The sequence below is a fragment of the Saccostrea echinata genome, unplaced genomic scaffold (assembly GCF_033153115.1).
Source record: "Saccostrea echinata isolate AGI-Se365-2 ecotype Australia unplaced genomic scaffold, CSIRO_AGI_Sech_v1 ptg000025l, whole genome shotgun sequence".
NCBI classification, from domain to species: domain Eukaryota; kingdom Metazoa; phylum Mollusca; class Bivalvia; order Ostreida; family Ostreidae; genus Saccostrea; species Saccostrea echinata.
The window spans coordinates 27,316,839-27,344,114 of NW_026889774.1; the positions used below are offsets into that span (position 1 = coordinate 27,316,839).

At 32.6% G+C, this 27,276-nt stretch overlaps 1 protein-coding gene and 1 long non-coding RNA gene across 7 annotated transcripts; one reads left to right on the forward strand and one right to left on the reverse strand.

The window, feature by feature from the left end:
- Positions 1 to 1,659: 1,659 nt before the first annotated feature.
- LOC133192280 (transforming acidic coiled-coil-containing protein 1-like) lies at positions 1,660 to 26,766 on the reverse strand. Of its 5 annotated transcripts, XM_061328288.1 has the most exons (18): positions 26,681 to 26,766; positions 25,804 to 26,224; positions 25,474 to 25,552; positions 25,034 to 25,253; positions 24,478 to 24,533; positions 22,390 to 22,438; positions 18,106 to 18,160; positions 16,143 to 16,260; positions 15,045 to 15,107; positions 12,682 to 12,744; positions 8,496 to 8,516; positions 6,861 to 7,039; positions 5,909 to 5,952; positions 5,045 to 5,112; positions 4,670 to 4,762; positions 4,019 to 4,125; positions 3,450 to 3,570; positions 1,660 to 3,312 (listed from the first exon to the last, which is right to left on the reverse strand). In XM_061328288.1, exons 2-18 carry the CDS (start codon positions 26,202 to 26,204, stop codon positions 3,250 to 3,252), a joined length of 1,800 nt encoding a protein of 599 aa, XP_061184272.1. In that variant the 5' UTR covers positions 26,205 to 26,224; positions 26,681 to 26,766; the 3' UTR covers positions 1,660 to 3,249. The 5 variants fall into 5 exon arrangements, with proteins under 5 accessions (XP_061184272.1, XP_061184271.1, XP_061184274.1 ...); XM_061328287.1 differs by lacking the exon at positions 26,681 to 26,766 and having other exon boundaries at positions 25,804 to 26,245; XM_061328290.1 differs by lacking the exons at positions 15,045 to 15,107; positions 26,681 to 26,766 and having other exon boundaries at positions 25,804 to 26,245.
- On the forward strand, positions 18,257 to 27,276 carry LOC133192297 (uncharacterized). Of its 2 annotated transcripts, XR_009721800.1 has the most exons (5): positions 18,257 to 18,286; positions 18,399 to 18,697; positions 19,042 to 19,120; positions 25,021 to 25,153; positions 26,722 to 27,276. It is a non-coding gene; the product is annotated as an uncharacterized LOC133192297 (long non-coding RNA). The 2 variants fall into 2 exon arrangements; XR_009721799.1 differs by lacking the exon at positions 18,257 to 18,286 and having other exon boundaries at positions 18,295 to 18,697.

Sequence of the window (27,276 nt, forward strand, 5' to 3'; positions counted from 1 at the left end):
TAATTCTAGGGAGTATTGGAGTAACCCAAGAACAAACAATAACTACAATTTCTCTTCTATACACTCTGTAATTCTAGGGAGTATTGGAGTAGCCCAAGAAGAAACAATAACTACAATTTCTCTTCTATACACTCTGTAATTCTAGGGAGTATTGGAGTAGCCCAAGAACAAACAATAACTACAATTTCTCTTCTATACACTCTGTAATTCTATGGAGTATTGGAGTAGCCTAAGAAGAAACAATAAGTACAATTTATCCTTTATACACTCTGTAATTCTAGGGAGTATTGGAGTAGCCCAAACAATAACTACAATTTCTTTTCTATACACTTTGTAATTCTATGGAGTATTGGAGTAGCCTAAGAAGAAACAATAAGTACAATTTCTTCTCTATACACTCTGTAATTCTATGGAGTATTGGAGTAGCCCAAACAATAACTACAATTTCTCTTCTATACACTCTGTAATTCTATGGAGTATTGGAGTAGCCCAAACAATAACTACATTTTCTCTTCTATACACTCTGTAATTCTATATGGAGTATTGGAGTAGCCCAAACAATAACTACAATTTCTCTTCTATACACTCTGTAATTCTAGGGAGTATTGGAGTAACCCAAACAACAACTACAATTTCTCTTCTATACACTCTGTCATTCTAGGGAGTATTGGAGTAGCCCAAGAAGAAACAATAACTACAATTTCTCTTCTATACACTCTGTAATTCTATGGAGTATTGGAGTAGCCCAACAATAACTACAATTTCTCTTCTATACACTCTGTAATTCTAGGGAGTATTAGAGTAGCCCAAGAACAAACAATAACTACAATTTCTCTTCTATACACTCTGTAATTCTAGGGAGTATTGGAGTAGCCCAAACAATAACTACAATTTCTCTTCTATACACTCTGTAATTCTAGGGAGTATTGGAGTAGTTCAAGAAGAAACAATAACTACAATTTCTCTTCTATACACTCTGTAATTGTATGGAGTATTGGAGTAGCCCAAACAGTAACTACAATTTCTCTTCTATACACTCTGTAATTCTATGGAGTATTGGAGTAGCCCAAACAATAACTACAATTTCTCTTCTATACACTCTGTAATTGTATGGAGTATTGGAGTAGTCCAAACAGTAACTACAATTTATCTTCTATACACTCTGTAATTCTATGGAGTATTGGAGTAGTCCAAACAATAACTACAATTTCTCTTCTATACACTCTGTAATTCTATGGAGTATTGGAGTAGCCCAACAAGAAACAATAACTACAATTTCTCTTCTATACACTCTGTAATTGTATGGAGTATTGGAGTAGCCCAACAAGAAACAATAACTACAATTTCTCTTCTATACACTCTGTAATTCTATGGAGTATTGGAGTAGTCCAAACAATAACTACAATTTCTCTTCTATACACTCTGTAATTCTATGGAGTATTGGAGTAGCCCAAGAACAAACAATAACTACAATTTCTCTTCTATACACTCTGTAATTCTATGGAGTATTGGAGTAGCCCAAGAACAAACAATAACTACAATTTCTCTTCTATACACTCTGTAATTCTAGGGAGTATTGGAGTAGCCCAAGAACAAACAATAACTACAATTTCTCTTCTATACACACTGTAATTCTATGGAGTATTGGAGTAGCCCAAGAAGAAACAATAACTACAATTTCTCCTCTCTGTCTTTTTAATAAAAAAAATCATAGTATATCAAATAACATGCACAAGTGTAATTGCAACAAAATGACCAGACATGATAAAATTTTTAATCATGGCAACTGCAGTGACTGTAATAATTTATTGTATAACATATTCTGATCTCATACTGGTATTTGTATCTTTACTAGCAAGTAAACATGTAATTCTTAGTTTAATCTCTTCATATCCTACATATTTTTGATGAAAATTCATTTTCTTCAAAAGGAAGTTGGGAGTTGATACATTCTAAGCACAAGCATTTTCTGGCAAAACCTGATCTATTTTCATAAATTATCAATGATATTAAGTATGCTCAAATAGTATATATTCATGGTGCACTGGTGTACAGTGTATTGGCAAATCAAACAGTCATGGATATGCAGCGTGATAAAGGAGATTAAATTCCTCATCAAAATCAAACAAAGCACCAAAAAATAAACCTAGCATAAATTTGTAAAATTCAAAGGATGAACATTTTCACAAATTTATTTCAGACAATCCTTGTGAATGTGTTAATTTGGTGTTTTTCTTCCAGGTTTTGTTAATTCTATGCAAAATCCTCTATGTACATTTTTTAATGATATTTATATCCATCACAAAATGATGTTGATGTTGAGAATCATCCTCACATTAAAAATATTAATTATTGAGATTAATATTAATTAATATTAATTATTTTAAAGTGGTCATCACTTCACCTAGGGAGGATAACTCTTGCAAAACTTATCGACAGTATACAAATAAATCATGACAGTTCTATACATACATATCAGGAAACAATGGACCTTAATTAAATGACACTTTGAAGAATTTTAAATAACATAAATAGCTATATGATTTACATACATCCCTCATTCCTACTTTTCATATGTTAAGTTTCAGCACAATTCAATAGTACATTTGAAATTCAAGGTGTAACAATTCGTTCAATAACATATATCAAAGGAATATCATTTTCACAGCAAATAAAATTTGCATTGTAAACATAACAAACTGTAATAATACATAGTAAAATATTTCAATAGATTCTATATTCTTTAATAAACAAGAACAAAAATGGTTTCTGTATCACATTGGGTACCCAGTTTATCTAATGTTTCTCTCTTTCAAACAAAGTCAAGTACCTGAAGTTTGTCAAGAAAATTGAGATAAAAGTGAGTATACTGTATATCAAAAGTAACAATTACCTGTACAGGTAAGAACAAATACCTGTACAGGTAGGAACTTTATGTTAGTCATAAGCATGTTAGAAGCAGAAAATATTTAAATTCTTTGTTCAAATTCAATAAAAATCATAAGCTTACTGGAGGCAAGAAATTAATGCAGACTGACAGCGTATAATCATATAAATCATGAATCTGATACATAAAATGACAAAATTGAGTGATGAATTATAATGGCAGTATATTTCCAAAAATCATTCAATTTCAATAAAGCACTTAAATTACCAAGTCATTCAGTCTTAATGAATTATTATGAAACTTGGTGTACAGTTTCTTGTATGGAGTTGGGATGATGATGGTACGTTGATATGGAGGTGTTTTCAGCTTCCCACTTTTGCTATCAGTTCATCACATATTGAGGTCAATTCTTCATTTTCTTTTACCTGTCAGAACAAATAAAGATTGATTAGAAAACTGACAGACCAAAAAAATGCAAGTGCAATTGATAAGCCTTCCTATAAACTTTCTGATCCACCCCTGAAAGTAACTTTCTTTTAGATCCACCCCTAAAAGTAATCACCTTTTGATCCAGTGACCTCTGTAGACTCTGGACTTGAAGTTCTGCTTTCTTCACCGCTGCCTCCAGACGAGCAATGTCCGATGCTGCCGTCTTACGGGTGCGTTCCATTTCACTGTTAGCACTACAAAAAAATAGATAAAATCAATAGATTTCTTTAACTGTGGACAATTAGAAGGCATTTTACAAAATTATTCAAAAGCTCAAAAAAGTATTGCATAACAGTTTATTCATGTCAACCATACAAAGCATATACAAGAACACCTTCAGGTATGTTATTGTGAATAGGTTATGGATTAAATCAATTCTTTTCTTTGCAGGATTATACATATAATGCTGTAATTATGTAGTTCTTACTAAATAGCACTATGTAATATGTACATCTGTATTGGTACTCACTAAAGATTAATGAACAAACAGAAAAATTAAAGCTGGTCTGGATACAGGGTTCATCATAAAACACTTATTATTAATCCATTACTTTTTGCATGTGTACATCTTTTTAAGCTATCATAATGATAGGCTGACTTTTATCATATTTTTGCTTTTTGTATGACGTAGACAAAACTTACTTGTCAATCTTGGTCTCTGCCTGCTGGACGAATTCCTGTAGCTTGTCCTCGGCTACTTTTAATTTACTCTGGTAGTCCTGGATACACTTCTTTAATACCTCCTCATTCTACAATAGCCAACACGTGACAAACTCTCTCATAGTAATACAATTTTACTGATAGCTAACTTACAGTTTACAATGGAGTGCTTTCCGCTTTTGTCACCAAAAAACTGTCGAATAGTGACATATGATATACAATTAGAAACAAAGCAACTGTTAGGTATGGAAACTCATTTAAACATTTTTCCTCCGTTTAACCAGTACACTTAGCGTTTTCTATGATTATTGGGTTACACTAACATCATCTTTTTGTTTTCTACCAATGTCCAAAAGTCTAAACTATTGGTAAAAATATTCTAGCAATTTTTTGGGTTTAAGAATAGCCAACACTGATGTGGGAAGACGTGGGGGAAAAATTGTCTTTTTCAGTATTATTTTTATTTTAACCAAGAGAATCCTTAAATTAGGTAGACTGGGAGAGGAAGCAACTTGTAGGTGCAGACTGATAGAAAAAAGAAAAATTTCAAAGCACTTTCAAACACTGGCTCTTTTGTTAAATAGTTTTTTAATGTCCCGACATTTATATGAATGTACAGTACAGTGCAACTACCTTTTTAAAACCCTCCACAACACCTTTCGTTTTCTCGTATCGTCTGTGCAAATCTGAAAATGAGGCTTCCACTCCTTGAAGATCTTCTAAGGCCTGAAAATATATACAGTGTACAGAATAATTAACTACAAAATGTTCTCATTTAACAGATTGCCATAATTAAGTCTGCTAAAATGCTGAAGGAAAGCCGCTAACATTTTTTGGAGTGAATTTTATTTCCTAATTTCTACATACTGTGGAGTCTGATGTACATTTCCTAATTTCTACATACTAAGATTTGATGAGTGTGGAGTCTGATGTATATTTGACCTTACTGTATTTAGTCCTCTACATACAGTAATTACAAGTGTGATGCCTACTTTTGATTCTGTTTACCTGGTCTCGCTCTTTGACGACTTCCTCAAATGTCTGCTGTGATTCATTCACCGATCTCTCCTTTTCAGCTTATAATAAAGAAAATATTAACATGTAAAACTGTGAAAAATTCAGCTTTTGAAGATGTTCCTTCCATATTTAATTATCCCCTTCATGTTACATGGAGTATTATTGTAACAGACAAGTTTGTGCCTCCGAATCAATGGATTTGAACCTGGGACCTCTTGCATGACAGTCCAGTGCTCTACTAATCAAGCTAAATGGTTAACCCACTAGCCCAAGCTAGTGGGATGCAGTGTATCTTATATGGTACTACATTATTGTTTAAAATCAACTTGAATCTTGAAAAAAAAAAACTTTGTCATTTCTGGCTAAGTGATCCTGATAGATACTGTAAACCACCTTTTTTTCACATGTTAGAAATATCTGAGGCTTTTATGGCCTCTTCTTCTCCTGAATATTTCTCATCACAAACTATTAATTTATGTAAAATGTCTTTTTAGCCATGAAAGTTAATAGTCATGGATGATTTCAAACTGAAGAATTGCCAATAAAAGTTAATGTAAATAAAAGTTGGTTAACAGTATATGTACATGTATATATAATAAATAAATGTACATAAACATATTCTCTTCTTTTTCTCTAACAAGGAGCTTTCATTTCAAAATTTTATTAATTCCATTACTGAAGAATGTTTTGTGACCCTTTTTTTTTTTTTAAAGAAATTAATACTGTGGTTCAGGGAGGAGGCCAAATTTGTGGAAAATTTATCCCAGAAAAGAAAGGAACCAGCTGCTGAGTGTAGACCCAATTTTGATCAAGAAAACATACATGAAAATACATATAAATGTTTTCAAAACTTACTGTGTAACTGGGCAATAGTCTTTTCAAACTCAGCAACAACTGCCCTACAAAACAAGGAAAAGAAAATGTATAAATACATTTAAATTTATTATGCTTACAATTAAGTGTTCTATTTCACTATTAAACAATTTATAATTCTTGTCATTTGTAAGTGTTTCTTATCATCATAAAACCATCAAAAAACTAACAAGTGGTTTTATCTACAGGGAATAAGTTCTCTGTATCAGCCAGTAAGGATCATTTTATACTCTCTAACTTATAATGCTATGGGAACCAAAAACACTGCTACAGTAAAAAAAAAAAAATAATAAATAAAAGGAAATGCCAATCTGTGCATTAAATATTTCTCTTGCATTACAATTTTAAATTGATCACTTTTAAAAATTGTCCTAACAAATACCCCAATGATTTATAACTGATTTCACATACCAAGTACTATTACCTTATTTAATATGCCCTCCCCCCCCCCCCCCCCCCCACTGTAGTCTTACCCCTTCCCCTTCACTTCATTCTCACTAAACTCCCTACTACATGTACCTATTTCATAATGAGTGCTTACTCTCAAATTCTTTATCTAAAGGTACTTTTAACTATTCCATTCTAGGATTACTCATTCTGGGATGACTTCATCGCTATTCTAGTCTGACCTCACAAACACTACTAAATACCCATTTTTCATGAATTTCTTTGATAGTACCCCATTCTAAGTTGACTTCACCAATACTACCTCATTTTAGACTGGGATTTTCACTACTACCTTAATATAGACAGATCTTTCTACTACTTCCTCATTCTAAATTGATTGCACTACAACTTTCCTATTCTAGCCTGACTTCACCATTACTACCCCATTCACACCGAACTCACAATCACTACCTCATTCTAAAGTGAACTTACTATCACTGACAAATTCTATATTGACCTCTCAACTGTTACCCTTTTTTACACTGACCTCATGTCCTCATTAGTTGCCTTGTACAATTTGTTTTGTTCCTGTAGCTCTGTAATTACTTTGTCCCGTGCCCCTAGTTTCTGACTCCATTCTCTCTCCTTGTTTAGGAGTCGGGCCTGAAAGTCGAGCTCCAAGTCCTGTTTTATTTTATTCACATCAGACTGAGAGTATTTTAGCACCTGTTAAAAATTAATAAATATAAGTTAAAATTTGGCACTTTTTTTAATAAATATTAAGATCCAAGAATTGATTTTAAAACAATTTTACAACTGTGGAAATAAATTTGATTTTTTTTCCATGGTAGTGGACATCTAAAACTGATATATACATGCAATCATTGCCCATGTTAATGAGTATCAGAATCTACATAGATTATGCTGTAAAAGTTTCCTGTAATATTTTCCCCCTTCCCCACTGTAAATAGACTACAAGAATATATTCACTGAGCATTGTAATTAAATTTTTCTTAAGATTACAAGGAAATACCACATATAAAGAGGAAATGTATGAATTAGTCTTATTTCCACAAAAGTATGGGTTTTAGGGTAAAGGGTTAAAGGATCAACATTATCAAAACCAAGAAATGTTTTAATTAAAATTAATTGATTACACCTGTTTTTGGAAAAACAAATATTGACAAATTGGTTATTTTGTCACAGAGTAGGGTGGGTGTACTTGAAAAGGCATAAGGTGCTGTAACAAAGTGTTAGTCCATTAAACCAATCACCATCCAGGTCAAAGTTCAACAAACAGGTGATCATTTATTACATTGTGTGAGGACACACAAAAATCTACTGTTCTCTGAATCTTAAAGATACAATGTAGCTGTATTATCTATTTCCTGTATTTTATGCAGTAATAGAAACTCCTCAGATTTTATTGTCACATTAAGGGCTGGTACACAGTGGGTTAAGCTGATCCAGATCATCTTAATCTGGATTAACTTAACCCTAAATATTAACTCCACATTGTTTCCACTCTGCTTTCCTTACTTCACATACCATGTAATGATGATGTCCCTGTTGACTCTGGTTCAAGTTAAACCCACAATGTGGTAGAGGGATAATTTAACCTAGTGTGGATAGGATGTCAATTAACAAACATTTACCAGACTTCGCTTAACTTTGTCATGGAACAGCCCTTAACAGCTCAATAATACAAAATCCTGATGCAGCCACACACACATGTATAGCAAACCATTAAAGACAGCTAAAACTGCTTCATTTTCATGTCAAATCATGAAAGCTCAATAAATTTGCTATTTGATTTTCTTAAGAAATGATAAATTCTTCACTGTAAGCAGGAAGTCACTGTAGCTTGGTCTGCTATAAATGGATTTAACTGTACAGCATGATTCTAAAGAGACTAAACAAGCAAGAAACTCTCCTGAATTAGAACATTCTTTTACTTGCACTATTTCAAATGAAAAAAAATTCTTTTTTAACATCAGCTCATGAAAATATAAATATATGTATACATATAATTTGCATCACTTAACAGGAGAAATACAAGCACCATCTCTCTTAAAGAATCTGTCAAATTTTCATTTTGCTCTATAGCTTAAAATGGCTTCAGAGAACAGTAGATAAGGTTACAGGTATTTGAGCACTACCTAGGTAAGCGACACACATCTACCTTATTATTGCTGCTCTGTTCCTAGAGTAATTACAGGTACAACACAGGTAAACACAGGTAATACTTATATCTAACAATTTACTCTTAGTCTACATATAAGTATACAGTACTATGTACAACTAAAAGCATTAATACATTAATACAACAGGCTTGCACTATCATAACATGATTTGGGATTTAACTAAGTCTAACATTCTTGTACAAATTTAATAACATTTACTAGTGTAGCAAATTGCATAAACACATTTTTTTTTATTCTATGGAAAAACTAAACTGAAATCTCTACAACAACTGTACATGTAGAATGTAAATAATTACTTGTATTTAACAGCATGATTTAAATTTGCAGTATGTGAACAAAATTAAAGAGATATACTGTAATACATGTAACTGTATGTGTACAATGCATGAAAATTTTGCCTAAAATTAGCTTTACATTATAGCAAGTTTTGTGGTGTTACAGACCCAATTAAACTGATTTTGCACAGTGTTGTATATTATATGGGTACTGGATGTGCAATGTTATATTTGTTGTGTTGTACATACCTGGACTAGATGTACAACAATTGTTGTGTTGTATATTATATGGGTACTGGATGTACAGTGTTATATTTGTTGTGTTGTATGTACCTGGACTAGATGTACAATGTTATATTTGTTGTGTTGTATGCACCTGGACTAGATGTACAATAAACATTTATTGCATGACAGTGAGGGAGACATGAAGATTTTTTCGCCCATGAAAAAAATCATTCCCCTCGGGGAATATGATTTTTTTCATGGGCGAAGAAATCTTCATGTCTCCCGAACATTCATGCAATAAATTGTTTATTATACCGAATCAAGCAGGAAATATAAAGAAACTCCAATGAATAAAGTAAACATTTGATAAGAACAATATGAAACAGCTGTAAGTTACACCACTAGTCGCGCTTCATAAAAATACTTTCCTTTGTGACAAGTCAGTGTGATTTACACACTATATCATTCAAACCCAAGCCATGAAAACACTTTTCTAAATATTTATATTTTACAAATTTGAATCAACACTATCAATCAAAGACAAACATTATAACTCAGTAGTAACCATCTCAGTCGCCGCATTGTGACGTCACAATCATGAAACACGTGAAACACGAAGTTTTGTTGCAGGGCAAACACGATGGGCACGTGACTGTCTCGGCCAATCAGATTCTATTTAACTAGTGATTATTTATATGAGGTATAATAATCTTTGTTGTACTAGATGTACAATGTTATATTTGTTGTGTTGTACATACGTAGATTAGATGTACAACATTATATTTGTTGTGTTGTATGTACCTAGACAAGATGTACAATGTTATATTTGTTGTGCTATATGTACCTAGACAAGATGTACAATGTTATATTTGTTGTGCTGTATGTACCTAGACTAGATGTACAATGTTATATTTGTTGTGTTGTACGTACCTGGTCTAGATGTACATTATATTTGTTGTGTTGTACGTACCTGGACTAGATGTACATTATATTTGTTGTGTTGTATATTATATAGGTAGTGATGAACAGTGTTATATTTGTTGTGTTGTACATACCTGGACTAGATGTACAATATGTTATATTTGTGTGTTGTACATTACATGGGTACTGGATGTACAGTACCAACCAGACCCAACCTGACACAAAGCAGTCCCAGAGCAGTCCCGGGGACTGCTTTCTGGGATTGCTCTGGGACTGCTAAAGCAGTCCCAGAGCAGTCCCACAGCAGTCCCAAAGCAGTCCCAGCAGTCCCAGAAAGCAGTCCCAGCAGTCCCAGTGGGCGGGGTTAATTAATTTAATTAATTGTTGTGTTGTACATACCTGGACTAGATGTACAATATGTTATATTTGTGTGTTGTACATTACATGGGTACTGGATGTACAGTACCAACCAGACCCAACCTGACACAAAGCAGTCCCAGAGCAGTCCCAGCGGTCCCAGAAAGCAGTCCCAGCAGTCCCAGAAAGCAGTCCCAGTGGGCGGGGTTAATTAATTTAATGGGCGGAGCTTACTCAGAAATGAGATTACCAATAAACAATGTAACTATAAAAGGCAGTTGAAATTGATGATCCATTTCTTTCTGAGCAGTATCAATTCTCATGCGACAGTCATTTTTGAACAGTTAAGAAAATCACACTACGCGTGTTGAAACAAATAATAAATATTGAACAAAAAAGACGTTCACACCTACTAATAACATGAATATTTAAACACAGTTTTGTGGTATATTAATTTTTCACCAAAATAAATCAATTTCTAAATTACTGTGATTGATATTGGTTTCCATATTTATTTATTTATTTTTTTTTTTATAGAAAATTAAACTTGAGTTTTTTTTATTTTCTATCAAAACTAGCTTTAAATAGGCCTTATAATTATAGAGCAAGGCCGATTTCCATACTATACTCTGAATGCAGTTTTCTTAAGTACTGGAGCTTTTGAAAAATTCTTTGTGTATTGTATTTCAGTCACGATTATTTTGCACTGACTTGCCAATTTAATTATCGTTAGATTATCTATGTAACAGAAAACAATAATACTTTTATTATATAAACGTTTGAGTGTACATGTGTAAATCACGCGAATGGAACCCTCAGAATATGTTCAAAATTAATTAATCCCGAAATGAATTTATACACATTTATTGAAACGAAAATTTTTTGCAGTACATAGATTGAAATTAGTGTCATTGTTGACCAGCATGTTCAGTGATGTGTAACATTGATACCCAAATAACATGCATTGACTTTCTGCTAATCATGCCCGAAGGCGATTGAAACCTCAGGTGTTGACACCATTTTATACATTTGTATTGCTTTTTATTAATCGGCCAGGAAAACACAAACAAAACAAATAAGAAATAAGTCACAATTCCCAATATTTTAAAAAGTTTATAAATTTACTCTTTTAATAACTTGTTTATAAATAAAAAACAAATTCATAAATAAATCCCCCAATAATTGTTCACAAATATAATTGTTTAAAGGACTGAAGAATGGTAGAATAATTTTATTTCATGGTCATTTAATAAATTATTAGGTTTTATTTGAGGGCGGTAACAAATAGCATGGAATGCTCTTTTTTAGCATGCATATGGTTTTAGCTTTTTCAATTTAAAAAAAAATCCAGTACAGTACGTCCCTCTGAATGTCTTATTGTAATGACAAGTTTGTTTGTTTTTTTGTTTGTTTTTTTTTAAAATAGTGCTAATGCAAACTTTGAGTACATTCCGTAACTTGACAGCATCAATTAATTAAATAGGCCTCGATATTTTTTTCCAAACATCTGTATTAAAGTTTTAATTAGCATTAATTAATTAAATAGGCCTAGATTTTTTTTTTCAAACAGCTGTATTAAAGTTTAATTTAAAGGATAAAAGTCATCTCCTGACTTCCCTTTTAACTACTTTCATTTTTTAAAATTAATTCTAGACTACAATTGTGTAAATTTACAGCCCCTGAAGACATTTAGTAATTACATGTATATCTATCTCTACTTATTAAAATGTTGTAAAAAATCCTTGTTTTTTTTAATTCTTTATCTTAAACAAAACAACAACAGGGAGCCTGCAAATTCAGAATACACAAGGGGCGGAGCTATCATGTCACTCAGAACCTTTTTCATGCATGAGTGAACAAAGCAGTCCAAGAAAGCAGTCCCAGGGACTGCTGGGTCTGCTTTCTAGAGCAGTCCCACAGCAGTCCCAGAGCAGTCCCACAGCGGTCCCAGAGCAGTCCCACAGCAGTCCTAGAGCGGTCCCAAAGCAGTCCCGGGGACTGCTTTCTGGGACTGCTTAGGTGTCAGGTTGGGTCTGGTTGGTACTGTACAGTGTTATATTTGTTGTGTTGTACATACTTGGACTAGATTTACAATGTTATAATTCTTGTGTTGTACATTATATGGGTTCTGGATGTACAGTGTTATATTTGTTGTGTTGTACATACCTGGACTAGATGTACAATGTTATATTTGTTGTGTTGTACATTATATGGGTACTGGATGTACATTGTTATATTTGTTGTGTTGTATGTACTTGGACTAGATTTACAATGTCATATTTGTTGTGTTGTACATTATATGGGTACTGGATGTACAATCCTATATTTGTTGTATTTTCATACCTGGACTAGATTTACAATGTTATATTTGTTGTGTTGTACGTACCTGGACTAGATGTACAATATTGTTATCAACCGGAGATTTCGCCTCTGTCATTTCTTTACCATCCTGTCAAAAACAAAACAATGTCTTCAAACAGACACAAATTTTGCGCTTATACATTACTGTATTGAAGTCTACAAAATGCAAACACTTTTCAAGCAGACATCCTTCTTTTGGGACATCTGATGAAAATCTTTTCTTTTTTTTTTTGTTTTCAATTCAGCCATTCTCTGATTTTGATGATGCCTTCTCTTTTAAAAAAGACAGAACAATATTCTTAAACCTTGAAGTTATCTAGATATGATAATTATAGATGAGATTTTCTCAGAGGTAAATCTTTGAAATGTATCAATGAGCCAAATTTCATGCCTTTAAGGTTTAAACTGCATGGGACCAGAAAAATATTATCATTTTTAAATACATTGTTACACCAGTTCTAATCTACCAGCTACTAATGCTTCAACTATAAACAGGACTAACATTAACACACATACACTAAATACTAAGTTTTCAGCATTCTGTGCACTCATAATAAACCAATGCTTACATGCTCAAATATATTAAGCTAATGTGTACTTAATCAATGTTGACAAGGGAATGTGTGAATACTTCACCAATCATGACAATCGATAAGAATGAACCTCTATATATGGTATATACACTGTTTACAACAGTACTGATACATAATGTTCCTTGAATGTGTACATTTTCACAGAAAGTTACAAGTTATAATAAATGATATATATTATACAGATATCAGGATAAGTGACATATATAATAGTAATGTCTAAATCTATTTTTAGATTGTGAAATCTACAAATGGTTATGTACAAAAGACAAGATACAATATATTCTGTTTAACACTGAAAGCAAGTAAAAACTTGACAGAGTATGATATGGAATATAAAATCTTTCTTTTTTTTTTTTTTGCAGAATTTGTTCATTAAGGATGGCACCAATGGAAGGTCTTAAAATCCTAACAATTCATTTTTCTCAATTGTGAATCCAAGCATGGAATCATAACCCACAATATTTATTTACTATGTTTAGTGGCTTACAGTTATCATTGAACATGAAAAAGAAAAAAAAAAGAACTGACAGAAAAAAATACAGTGTACTGGCATACCTGTAAAGAGATATCATATATTGACAAGTCATGGAATGAGAGGACCATAGGCCACAACACTCACCTGAATCACCCTAGCCCTGCTGTTCTTCAGAGGATTTTTTCAAAGATTTTTTTTCCCTCTATAATCCAATTATAAAAATTTTGACTCCATAAAATGGCCCCATCCTAGCCTCAGTTGGACATGACTTAACCAAACTTGAATGTACAACACATGGGGATTTTAAATATCAGTGTGACTAACATGACCTTGCAGGTCTGGATGAGAAGCTTTTTTTCAATTTTTCCCCTTTATACCTGTATTATGTAAAATTTAATCCTTAGTCCCTCCAAACTCCAGTGTTCATAATTCAATTAAACTTGAATCAACATGATATAGGAATGTTTGCAAATAAATATGATTTAGTGTCACCCTGCTGCTCCCAAAATAAAAGAAAATCCCCTATTGTGGCCCCATCATACCCTGGGGACCATGATTTGAACAAACTTGAATCTAGATTATACACATGATACAGAAACATTCTATCTTTTCTGGCCCAGTGTTTCCAAAGAAAAAGATTTTTGTATAACCCCACCCTTTACTTGCTTTTTTCTTTATTTTTATTATCTCCCCTTGACAAGATGTGTGGCCCTTCATTAGAAGAAATATAAATCTCCTTCACCCTAGGATATTTTGTGCCAAGCTTGGTTGAAATTACCTCATTTCTTCTGGAGAAGAAGAAGATGAAAATATGAAAAGTTTACAAAGACAATGACAGACAATGAACAAATTTTGGTAAGTAAAGCACACTTGAGCCTTAAGCTCAGGTGAGCTAAAATGATGGAATAAAAGCAGAGCTTTATTTAAAGCTGGCATGCACATCTGTACTTGTACAGGTAATAATTAACTGTCATAATATGACACAATATGTCATGACCGGCCAGTGATCAGTTTAATACCTGCTCTGTTAAGCAATTAAAGCCAGTCTGAAGTTGTTTACGCCTTTTTAAGGTAAAAAAAAACATGCTAAAAATATTTCAATTGAGGAAAAAACCATGCAAAAACTGCAGCATATATGAGTTCTTAAATTCACCTTTGAAATAAGAAACACTGAAAACATCCAGTACACAAGACAAAATGCAACTCCATTATGCAACACAATCTCTGCAGGTTAGTAAGAAAAAGGCTGGTTACGGAACAGAAAAAGAAGGGATAATATTTATTATCACAGATTCTGAAGTCTGTATTTGTTGAGAATACCTTCTTAGGTGGATATTCGTAAGCATCGTAGTATTTCAATTCGTCAGTTTCATCACTGTTGTTCTGAACAGGATAAAAAATGTCAAAATCACTGTTTAAGCTTACAAAACTTGTAATATGTGTTAGACAAATATTCAGTTTTTATACCCAAGTCATTAAAAAAAAAAATTAGATGATTTTACACATGGACATTGACTATGATACCACAAATTGTTGCATCCAGAGCAGTAATGTGTATGCACATGAAACAAGTATGGATTCTTCTCCATTATATGAGGAATTACTTCAATTTTTGTTTTTTTAAATACTAAATCTATTTTGAGTCAGTTTGACAAACAGAAACATAAAGTATTATATGATATGTACTGAGCAATATCCTACAATTTTTTTTAATTGTGTAGAAAAAAATGAAATTAAATTGCAATTGTGTTGAAAACAAAACTTAGAGCTTATGGCAGTAAAAGTCAAGTAAGAAATTATTATGTTCAATAACCTATAACATGTTCTTTATAAAGATTTGACTTTACAAAATGAACTTTTTAAAATTAGTAATATGATAAATAAGAGAAAGGAATGGGTAAGGGATCAAGATATGACACAGGATAGATGAAAATCATTCTTAGGTTTACAACAATCAATGTTTATGTGGCAAACTATGATTTACAACATCATCTAAAGAATAATTCCTATTACTGATATATCATAATCTTGATCCACGAGAATCAAATCACACACACCACATTCAATATCATAAACCTCTCTACTCTCAGTCTAATGTATACATTATGAACAAAACACAACAGATGTTAATTTCAGAGTCAACATTGTTACTATCAATACACCACAAACATGCCCTTCACTATCACTTCTCATTTAGGAACTTCCTATGTGTGAAATGGAAAAGTTCTTGTTTTATCAAGATGTATACTCTTGTTCTAAAATATTGTTTTACAAACATAGGAACGCTGCCTGAATAAGTCCATTCTAGAACTTAAAAAAACCAAAAAGCATTGTGATGCAGAAGAATAATGGTCTATTGTTAAAAAAAAAAAAAAAAAAAAAAATTTCATTTATTGCTGAAAAAGTCTGATACCTTACCTTATTACTTCCCCTTACACCCCCATGCTCCTCCAGATTTTCTTCCAGTACCCGAGCTGCTGGGTGTTTGGGAACACGCGTCCAGGCCTTGGGTGTGGTCATTAACGGACTCGGGGAGCTGCAAAGACAAGAGTTTCAGGAGTCCATTGTAAACAGAAAACTACCACTTGAAAGACAGATAAGAATCTCATTAATCTCTCCTTTCTCTTTAAAATATATCTAGCAAATCTGGAAAGGTAGCTACATTCTCAAATCATATAACAATACTTTTGTTCTCAAAAATGATCAATTATGGAGAACACTTGAAACCATTTTTCCAATACACACCCATAAAACAATACGGTACAAAAACAGCAAAATATCTGATTAGCTTGTCATTTAGAAACTACAAAACTTAATGACAATTAGTAGCCACTTTACATATTGAGTCTTCTTTCATTATTCTGTTGTCTTTTGTATGTAGCCAGTAACCAACTTAATACACACACACTGCTTTTTGTCTGTGTCTAAATGGCTGGTATTTACTATAATTGTTTACAGTATATTGAATTTCATTGAGTTTTTTTAAACCAATTTTTAAACTGATCTAACACTGATAAAGAGGTTCACATCTGTAAAAGACTTTATTTATATTGTCAGAGTCAGTCTTTTTTTTCTTTGATGAAAAGTGACATAATCATGAATCATGAATCTAGCTAAGCTTTACACACCAATTTTATATTTAACATTCACTATTTTAACTATATGTACAGTGTTCCCGAATCAAACCAAACTATTAATGATTTTCTACTACAAGAAAACAACCTAATATATCAAACAATTCAAATTAATTAAAGATTGAAAGCTAGAAAATGAAGAATATATCCATCCATCAGAGAGATAGAGAGATAGATCCAGATCCTTTACGCAATCATTATTCCTTTTGGTGTCTACAGGATGATTGACCCTGAAAACAGCAGCAAAGCTTCTCACTGATTCAGATCAATACATCATAGTCTTAATGTGACCTCTACATATACACATGTATAGATTGGAGGCTGAATTAATGTACACATTATTCATGATGTGAATTTTCTTTGCAATTGTAGGGTATACCCGGTATACTGCAAACCTGTTGCATGAAAATGAAAATTTAGTGGTTTAGTAGTTCATTATTTAACCAACCTATCAATATTCTGTATCAAAATTCTAAAAATTCATAGCACCATGCATAATATTTTTAGCATAATGTTTGACTTTCATTCAGTGGTTGTGCAGACCTGTAATTTCAAAATCAATAACTATTTTTGTCTCCTCCTGTAACTGTATAACACTGTTAACTCATTTCTAAACACCATACAATTTTCAGATCAATTAACCTGCAGCTAGCAATATGACATAACAGCTGCATTAAGATGCAAGGGAATGTTAAGTAGAGATGACTTAGTCTGTGAATGGAAACAGAAGGCTTTTTTTATCACTGTTAGCCAGACTTTCCTTATGCTGGTTAATGCGGTTTTCATGTCATTCTGACAAAAATAAGGCATGGATATTTACAGACTGAAGGCAATTCTAAAGGGGTAGTAGAACACACAACTAAACATCCAAAGGAAATATGTTTCATTTTTCAAGATTAATGTTTGATCTAAGGAAACACTGGGAGCTACTCAGGAAATATTGAGTGTTATCAATTATAGATTGTGTACCTGAATACTGAACAGCACAGAAAATATTTTATTGTTAAAGCCCCAAAAATACACATCAATAATCATACAAATGACAGGACAATTCATATCTATTTTATGATATTAAAAAAATTAATACATATGTAGAGGGGAGGTGTAGTACTAGTCCTATGAAAAACATCATACATAATCAGGAATTATTTATTGATGAGTGTATAATACATGCACAGTGCATTATGATCAGACCAAACAGGACTGCACCAAGATAAACAAACATCTACTACATTTAAATCTCTTACCTGTTAACAATGTCTTCTGGATCTACACTGGATTCCGAAGGATGAACATCTACCTCTGGTTAAATAAAAATGTATAACTGACGTAAATAAGAATCACTCCATCTTAACCACAGCTTAAATCTCACTAGAAAATCTCACAGTGGAATAACATGGCACGTTCAGGCTTGTGCTCAGGATATAGGTAGGCAGTGTCATATCGATACCTTTTAATCAATACTTGATCAATAAGTTTCCATTATGTCTGAAGTGACCTTTAAATATGCTATAATGCCTCCGTTACCCTTTACACCTAGAGATTTAAAAATCCCCCAGTTATGTCGTGAAAACTATGGAGGAGCAAGTCTGCTGTAGGGAAAGATGTCTATACGGTTAATTTTTAAAGCAAATATTGATTTTTACCATGTAAAGGATCAGCTAACTGCCTGTAGATAAGGCGACAGGGAACCTGTCACTGCAGTCAGGGATTAAGGAGGGGATAATCTCCCTTTGATAATCTGTCCTCAGTCAAGGACACAGATTATTCGGGGCACAATGAGAGGGTGATCCAAGTCTTGTGGAGTGGCACCCATGGTATGAGGCGGACAGATACAAGGTGAGATAATTATAATGCTGTGTGTGTAATACACTGATGTAGCAGTGACAGATCAATACATCTGTGTCCCTCATGTGTTGTATACAACAGCTCTCTTTGCTTATGTGTCTCTTCATTATCATTTACATATATAACTATTATACTTATGTTACAGAATAATGTATCAAAATAATAGGTAAATATTGGTATTGTCCAGTCTCTGAAGACTGCTGCTAAGAATAAATAATATTTTGGATGTATACAAAAGGATTTTTTTTCAAATTGATGTGTTTTCTATTAGAAAATTATATGGTCCTTTTTTAAGATTGACAATTGCCAGATTTTTACTTGGACTTTTTAAACAGGGCCTGTGAATTGGCTTGGGGTTCATGACCTTTGACCTGCTGATGCTTTTTTTAATGATGTCCGGGTTAGAAATTACAGGTATGAACTTTATGATTTTGACCTTCACAGTTATTACAGTTATTAAATTTTGATCATCATCAATTTGTATCTAAAAATCTGTTCTGTAAAACATGTCTAATATCACATATTATCATGTTACAAAAAATTACACAATGCTTTTATTTTATCTATTTATTTATTTTTTGGGGGAGGGGGAAGGAGAGAGATTAATACAAACCACTCTGAATAAATAAATAAATATCATAAAAAAAAAATGTACAGACTTCTCATTTCAAAGCATAGGTCCTCAATCATCATGAGCACAGGTTTTTTAGGGAGCTGCCAGGTTTTGATGGCAAAAAAATCTACCTGAACCATACATCTCCATTATTATAGTCAATGATAGCTTCAATTTGTTCAGCTCCATTTGGGACAATTTTTTGCAGTACAATGGTTTCTTAGTACTTTTTGTGGTAATTACAAGCGTTAAAACACCAAAACCTTTTAACCCTTCTCTGAAAGACCTTATGTACCTAAGTTAACACTTTCATCCTTTCAAATATAATTCTAAAGTACACTTAAAAAGTTTGTATGAAAAATAAAATCCTAAACCAACTTTTTAAATAGCATCATTTAAAGGCATCATCACTCCAAATTCCAATTTTCTTTTCTCAAAGTTAAGAATATTTTGTATTTTGGATGGTATCAATTAATCATGTTAATATTCAATTATTCCCCCACCTAACTCATATTCCACACTCCAAATATCTGTAATTAACTTCCTATATGAATACATGTATTCACTTTTTGGATGTACAGCACAAAATTTAACCAAACATGAGGCATTTTGAAAGACTAAACAAGAAGTGCTGAATATAATTGTCATCTCAGGGAACAAGTACTTTTATATATTAATTTGGAGAGTTTTTCAGTTATTAAATTAGATCATTTGATCTGCTCGAATGGATCCCCACACTAAGGATCTAACAAATCCCATTTTGGTTCATCTTAGAATGATCTTGTATAGGGAATGGAATTCACAGATTAGCAAAGGGGAATAAGTCTTACACTAAATTGTTTGTTTTCATCTCAAACACCCTTTCAGCATGTTTGCAGATTCTCTTAACATTAAACTGAAATCACACGACATCATTCAAAGTCTTGCCTATGTACGGGATTGTTACCATGACGGTTTACTCCTGTTGGGGGTCAAACTTATGGCTTAGAAAGCAGTACCCTGATTGGCTGGATGAAAGGTCAATCTGAGATGAACCTTAATTGGGATGTTGTTAAATCCTTTGTGTTAGTGATCTACATAAGTGAATCAAAGGATCTTATTCCAATATGCTTACGGAAGCTCTAAACACTAACAAAAAGTGCTTTTTGGACTGGGAGAAAAATATATCAGATAAAGGTGTGCATATTGAGTCTATTTAATTCATTTTCAACATAGGATACCTGCCTTATTTCTGCAGTAAAAATGTTCAAAGACAATGGACTATCCGTGAGCAGAAATCACTGTTGTTTACTGACATTGGGAAAATTAATGGAAATAATGAATTCAGTTACTTATTCTTGGTCTAATATAACGCTAAGAAAATTTTAATCTATTACAAATTGTGTTATTAACTGTAAATAATTAATTTTTCTATCTTACTTCTAAGGACAGATCACTCTAATTGCATAAATCTACCCTATAAGTAGAACTCTTTAGTGTGCAGTGTTTAGAGCTTCCTTAAGAATTTTTCTTCAAGATTGTTTTTCTTAGCAACTTCAATTCATTGAAATTAATGTTGGGGGTGTGGAGAAGGTATTTAGTAGGGATGTGATGAAATGAATGATTTTTCATGAATTGATTTTTGGTGGTTTTAACGGACGATTAATTCTATCATTAAATTGACTTTATTGCAATATTAGAATTACATGTACATTGCATACATGTTCTGCATAAACTTTGAAACACAGATGGGTATATTTTAATAAATAAAAGCTAGACAATATCTACACAGTGTAATTTCCCATCTAAGTAATTGTTTAAGTTAAGAGTTGCATTGTAAGAAATCAAAAACGGAGATTACATTTATGTCATGTGTAGCTACATTATGAATACAATTTGAGTCAATGTGTAAACCTTTTTTTTTGTTTTTGTTTATTGTTTAACGTCCCTCTTGAGAATTTTTCACTCAATGGAAACGCCACCACTTGCTGGTGGAGGGCTGCAAATTTAGACCTATACTCGGCACTCAGGGCCATTGAGCAGTGAGAGATCTTTTTCATGCCAGCACCTACTGTGACACGGGACCTCGATTTATACGGTCTCATCCAAAGGACCGGTCTCCACGTCCCACAGTGGGATTCAACCTGCAACATAATGATCAACTCCTTACACTGTGACTCTAGAGCAAACGCTCTGACCACTGCACCACGCGGGCGACTGTAAACCATTGTCTCATGTACAAGTGTTTAATAAGCAGATTTACATCCATTACAATTATTGCTGTTTTTTTTTAGTCAATACGACGATTTACAGGTGTAGCTATCTGAAGAGTACAATATTCACCATACCAAAAGGGTGAGGTGAATGCTGTACTTCAAGGGTTGCTTAATCATCATATTGACTGAAAAAACAACAATGAATGTTTTATTTATGATTCAATGATATAAAATCATTTAGTGAACCTAGCCATCTTTCCTGATTGTTTACATTTGTTGAAGTCCTAGCTGAGAGAAACGGGATCAAAATAAACATAACCAATTGTATCAATTTGGAATTTCTTGATCTATTTTTGGTCCACTGTACATAAAATTAAATGTCATGTTCACCTGGAAGGTCAAGTGCAGGTGAACATAACTTAGCAACTTTTCTATTTTATCGTATCTCAGCTATCAGAGAGCTAAGATGTATTCAGTAATATAATAAACTTATTTAACCAAGATATGACTGTTTCTTTGAAAATAATAGTGCCAATTTTGCCATAATCCTAACAATAATGTTATTAGGTATACTATGGTGCAATGGGTAAATTACACAAAATGTAATACATCTTTGGCAGTAGCACTATAAACTTTCTCTAACCCTCTGTAAACTGTCTTACATAATATTAAGCACTTTCCCTTTCACCCTTCAATCCCTAACATAACAGTACATACTACACTTCAAACACTTCCTTCCGTAAACTACAGTAAAATAATCAACATGTTTAGCACTGTTACACTCTGTATTGTCCAACACAACAGTATGTTACACTCTCCTTTTTGTCCCCTATTATCTTTTTCTGTATAGTTACTTGTATCAGACTGTTTCTTACCCCCTGTTTTCTCTTGGTGAACAAATTCTTTGTCTTCTCCATCTTCACACTGAACAAAAAAAAAATAAACAAGGTGATCAGTGACAGAGTTATAAATAAAAATATTCAGTTTTTGTTTTCCCTGTCTGTTTGTACATGGAAACAAATATATGTTCATTATTTAAGTTTTTGTTATCTATATACTAGCACAGATAGTTGAGGTTCTAGTGCACAATATTCATGAATAGACTGAAAATTACCAAGGACTTTAGCAAAGGACAAAAATAAATCTTATCAAATTTCTCTGTGTGAAAGTATTGGAGTGATACTGATTAAAGTAACTTTTATGTATCCTTGAGCAAAATATAACTGCCAAAATTTTAAAAATCTGGAATTTTGTTTGTTGGATTTGCATTTTTATCCTACATTAAATATACATTAATATAATACTATAAACTATGTTCATTTTGACAAATTTATAACATACCTGGTACACAGGATACTACTGAAGTTTAACTGAGACTTTTTGATTTCAATAAAGCCCCCATCATGGGGTATATTAGTAGAATGAATTTTTAACTGAACAAATCAACACGTGAAAAGTTAGTATTTTTTCCAGGTATTCAAGTATTTTTAAGAGTTATGTCCCTTAAAATCTGCAGTCAAAGATCTAATTTCAGCTGACATGGTTTATTTGCCAACAAAATATTAAATCATGCTTATGTTAACTCAAATCACTGTTAATTAACATGGGAACAATAATACATTACCCTAAATTTCATCTTTACTACCTGCATGGTTTATCACAAATTTTGGTGAAAAAAAAGAGAAACTTTATATTGAAATTCAGAATGCATGCAGGACCTATATATATGTAATATGTAAGCAATATCCTTTACTTAATCATCAATAGCAAGAAAGTTGCTTTACTGTAATCTTTTCTTCATATTTCTATCAGTGTTTGAAATAACCTTGCACATGACTGAGACGCACAAATTTTGCTCCGGGCGAACAAAGAAAGGAGGCATACAAGACGAGGACAATCCCCTGCTCTGAGGCAATATATTTCTCTATTTTCAAAGGTTTCGAAAAGTTTTATTTTTCTAAAATTATGTTGTCACTGACAGTAATGCCATCTTCAACACCTTTGATTCATTTATTTTATTGAATGACTTATTGATTGATAATTGGTTCTTAAAGTTGACAGTCAAGCATATTTAGTGGAAAATAGGTATATTGGAGCCATAAAATAATATTTTTGAATATGAATGGATCAAGTCTCCATTCTATATTAACATTTAAATGATGGAAAATTAAATGTAAAATCTATTTTATGTTTAAAAAAAGACGAGTCTTAATCCATTCTAGATGAAAATCGAATACTTTTAGAAAAACTATGTTTCAACAAATTTGTTTATTTAAAGCACACTGACACACATCAACGACAAGAAGACCTCGTGGTGTAGTGGTTAATGTGTTCAGTCTTACACCTAACCTTGAGCTTTGGAGAGAGTTTGGATCATGTGTGAAGCTCTTTTTTTTCTTTTCACAAACCTTAAAAACATAAGTGAAAAATAAAATTATTCATCAATAAGTTATTCATTAAAATAAAGGAAACAAGTGTGCAAAAGATGACACTGACAATATAATTTTTGAAAAATATAACTTTTCATGCACTTTTAGAATTGAGAAATGACTTTTTCAGAGCTGGGGATTGTCCTTGCATGCCTTCATTCTTTGCTTGTCCAGCTGGATGTGTTAAAATTAAATTCATATACATGTATTTGATAAATTTCCCTCAGATCAACTAATAGAACATGTATCGGTAGCGAGGTGCAACAAACCAAGAAGCAGAATTTGTCAGTCTATAGATTCAGGATCAAGGCAAAGGTAACCTGGTTCCAGTCACATAATCGCTAAAAACAAGTTTATAAAAAACAATTATTTCCTTGGTCTAGTAGACCTTTGGCAGGGCTGACAACTTTTATTAGCAGTCAGCCCTTCTTGTCTAGCTAATTTCATAGTGAGTTTCAAACACTTTTATAACTTTCAAAATAATATTTGTCCTTGACCCAAGTCCCTGACCTCTAGGTAACAGAGTTAACTGACCTTTTCCTCTGTTCCATATTTATCCAGCATCTCCCAAGCTGACTGTTCATCAATTCCTGTAAACAAAAAGGACTCACAGATGATACTGTTATTCATTTTTATGTGTGTTCATTCACATCTTACAAAGAGTCTTCATAATAAGTGATAAATTTACCCCAAAATTTGATCCAAAGACAAATGTTTTCAACTCTTACTCTTCGTTTCTTTTTTTATGAGGTTTGACATTTTAGGGCTTATTGCATGAAATCATAGTTCATATTCTTCAACCGTATTCTATATATGTGTACAGGACTTCAGTGATGTCAGTAAATAAATAAAAAAACAAAGCAGAAAGCAGAATCTCATTACAGACACTTTTGGATATTTCTGACTTTATTTCTTTAAGTGGGCCAGCCCTAAAACAAATTTCTCAGATCTGTGTAAGTTTTAATCTCTCCATCTATTTGGCATTAAGCTAATCTAATTTGATGCGTTAATACCTTTCTTACCCTTTGACCTCTACTAGTATTTTGGTAAAGCACAATTTATCTTACAATATTACAGATGAGGTTTATACCCGCTTGTGCTGTAGCAAAGCCTTCATTATCTTCTTCAGGCATTTCTCCAGCACCAAACTCATGGACCATCTCCAGACTATGTGTCATCTGATTGGTCACTTCTACGTCATGTGATCCAGGTAAGTCATGCTCATTGGCTATAGTCTCTGCTTGTTGCTTGTCTTCACTTGGATTGCTGTTTTTTGGGGGTGGGGCAAATATTTCTATGTCACCTCCTCCCTTCAAACAAATATAAATATCAATGAAAATCTCCTTAGAATTTTTTTTGCCTCTTTTTATCACAGATGTGATGAACTCCAATTTTTGAATTTTGGTTTTTTAAAAATGTATTAATGTTACTTTTTTAGGAAATGAAGTGAGACTCTAATGAAATATACCTTAATCCTCCTTAAAAATTAAAAAAAACATACATGAAATATTTACCATTTTTGTATCTTACCTGAAACCCAAAGTTTGCTGGTGGTTTGAATTTTTTTGGCTTTTTGATTCCCTTCTTCGGAGATGTTGCTTTCTTTGTGCTTTTGGAAATTAAATAAATTGTACTTTTATCAGTAAATTAAAAACATGTGCAAAAATAACTATGAAATGAAATTCATGAAGATTTTGGTTTTAGAGCAGGGTTGTCCCTAAAAATTTATATAGCATAGGACATTAAAAAAAGGGGGGGGGGTCTGGGGTTCCTCCCATAACAGGGAGATTGAGAGGGAATACCAGAATAACCGGGTGATTATGTCATTATAGAAATAAAACCACTGCCTATTGTTATTACCTGGCTTCCTTTTTGGGGATTTCTTTTTGTGTACTAGTATCAGACATTTCAATTGGATTTTTGTCGACCTTTGACCCCTGTGGTGAACCCTCTTCTGGTGACCTCTGATTCTTTGTTCCCTTGACTGACTGATTTTCAGTATCAACAGTATTCACCACATCTGAGTTTTCAGTCACAGAATCGACACTCTCAGACTTGATCTGATTTTCATTGCAATCACTCAGGGGCGGAGACAATCTTAATTTGCTTCTGGATTGAAATGGGTTGAGGGGGGAGTCTGTCTTTGGTGGAGAGAAACCCATTTTGGAACTTGATTGGAATGGATTAAAATCATCCAGGTTGTCAAAGTCTATATTGTACGTTCCTTTTGAAGCAGGCAATGGGATTTCCTCTTCTTCCATGGCCGTTGTTTTGCGTCAATCTATATTTTTCACTAAACTATGGTTGTTTTTAATTCATTCATGTAACCATATGCCTGCAAAATTTCTGTAAAATAAAAATAATTGTGCTACACTCATTAATTGCATACCCCATCTCTAGCTTCCTGCAGTAAAGCTAGTATTCATTAAACTCGTGTTTATAACAGTATAATAAATTGTGCATGTGTAATAAATGTTATTCCTTCTTTCTGTACAATACACATATTGAAAAATATACATAAGTATCAGAAGCATTTTAGAAATGCATATCTGTTAATACAGCGCTATTTATAAACACTTTTTTTGTAAATTACTGAATGATGAGTCAATGATTCGAACAGGTGATAGTTTGACCCCTATATTTAGATAAACAAAGATTTGCCCTGAAATATGACTTAAACTATTTCTCGTATTAATGTGAAATATTTATAAGATCTGTCTTTAATCATCTTATTTACCATAAAATCGTATATTCAACCATTTCTATCTCAAATTTTAGGTCTGGTCTTTGCGACAAACAGATGAAGTTTATTGACAACTTCCTCACCTCCTTTGCTTGAAGAGCGAACAAGAGAGTTAACTCCAATTCTTCACTGGTCATCAGAAGATGATCGAATTTGTGATCCATTTAGGAGATGAATTCCACTACCTTTTAGAATGTGCTTTTTTCAAAAGAAAACGAAATAAACTTGTTCCAAATATTTTTTTTATGCAAACCCTAATTAATGTTATCAAATTTCATGACCTGTTAAATAAGGACACTCTTGAAAGTCATTTTTGGACTTCCCAAATTTTGCAAACTTTTATTGTCAGTAATGAATTAATAATAACAAAACTAATGTGTAACATATGTTGTAATACATATAGATTTATTTTATACTAGCAGAGGCCTTCTATACTTTGATGAACTATACATGTATATAATTAGTGCCACTCATTCGTCAGCTGTTCACGCGTTCATGCTTATATATATGTTATTTTGTTGTATCATTTCATCATTTCTATTCATATACCCCAGTTGGGGTCTTTTTCTTAAATAAAAACTTGAAACTTG

Bases quoted from the DNA above. Each gene is read 5' to 3' on its own strand.
- LOC133192280 (XM_061328288.1), bottom strand. From the start codon at position 26,204: ATGGAAGAAGAGGAAATCCCATTGCCTGCTTCAAAAGGAACGTACAAT. The intron at 22,439-24,477 runs GTCAGTTAACTC...TTTTTTGTTCAG, and splicing joins AATATGGAACAGAGGAAAAG to TGTGAAGATGGAGAAGACAA. The intron at 5,953-6,860 runs GTCAGTGTAAAA...CTTGTTTTGTAG, and splicing joins GCAACTAATGAGGACATGAG to GGCAGTTGTTGCTGAGTTTG.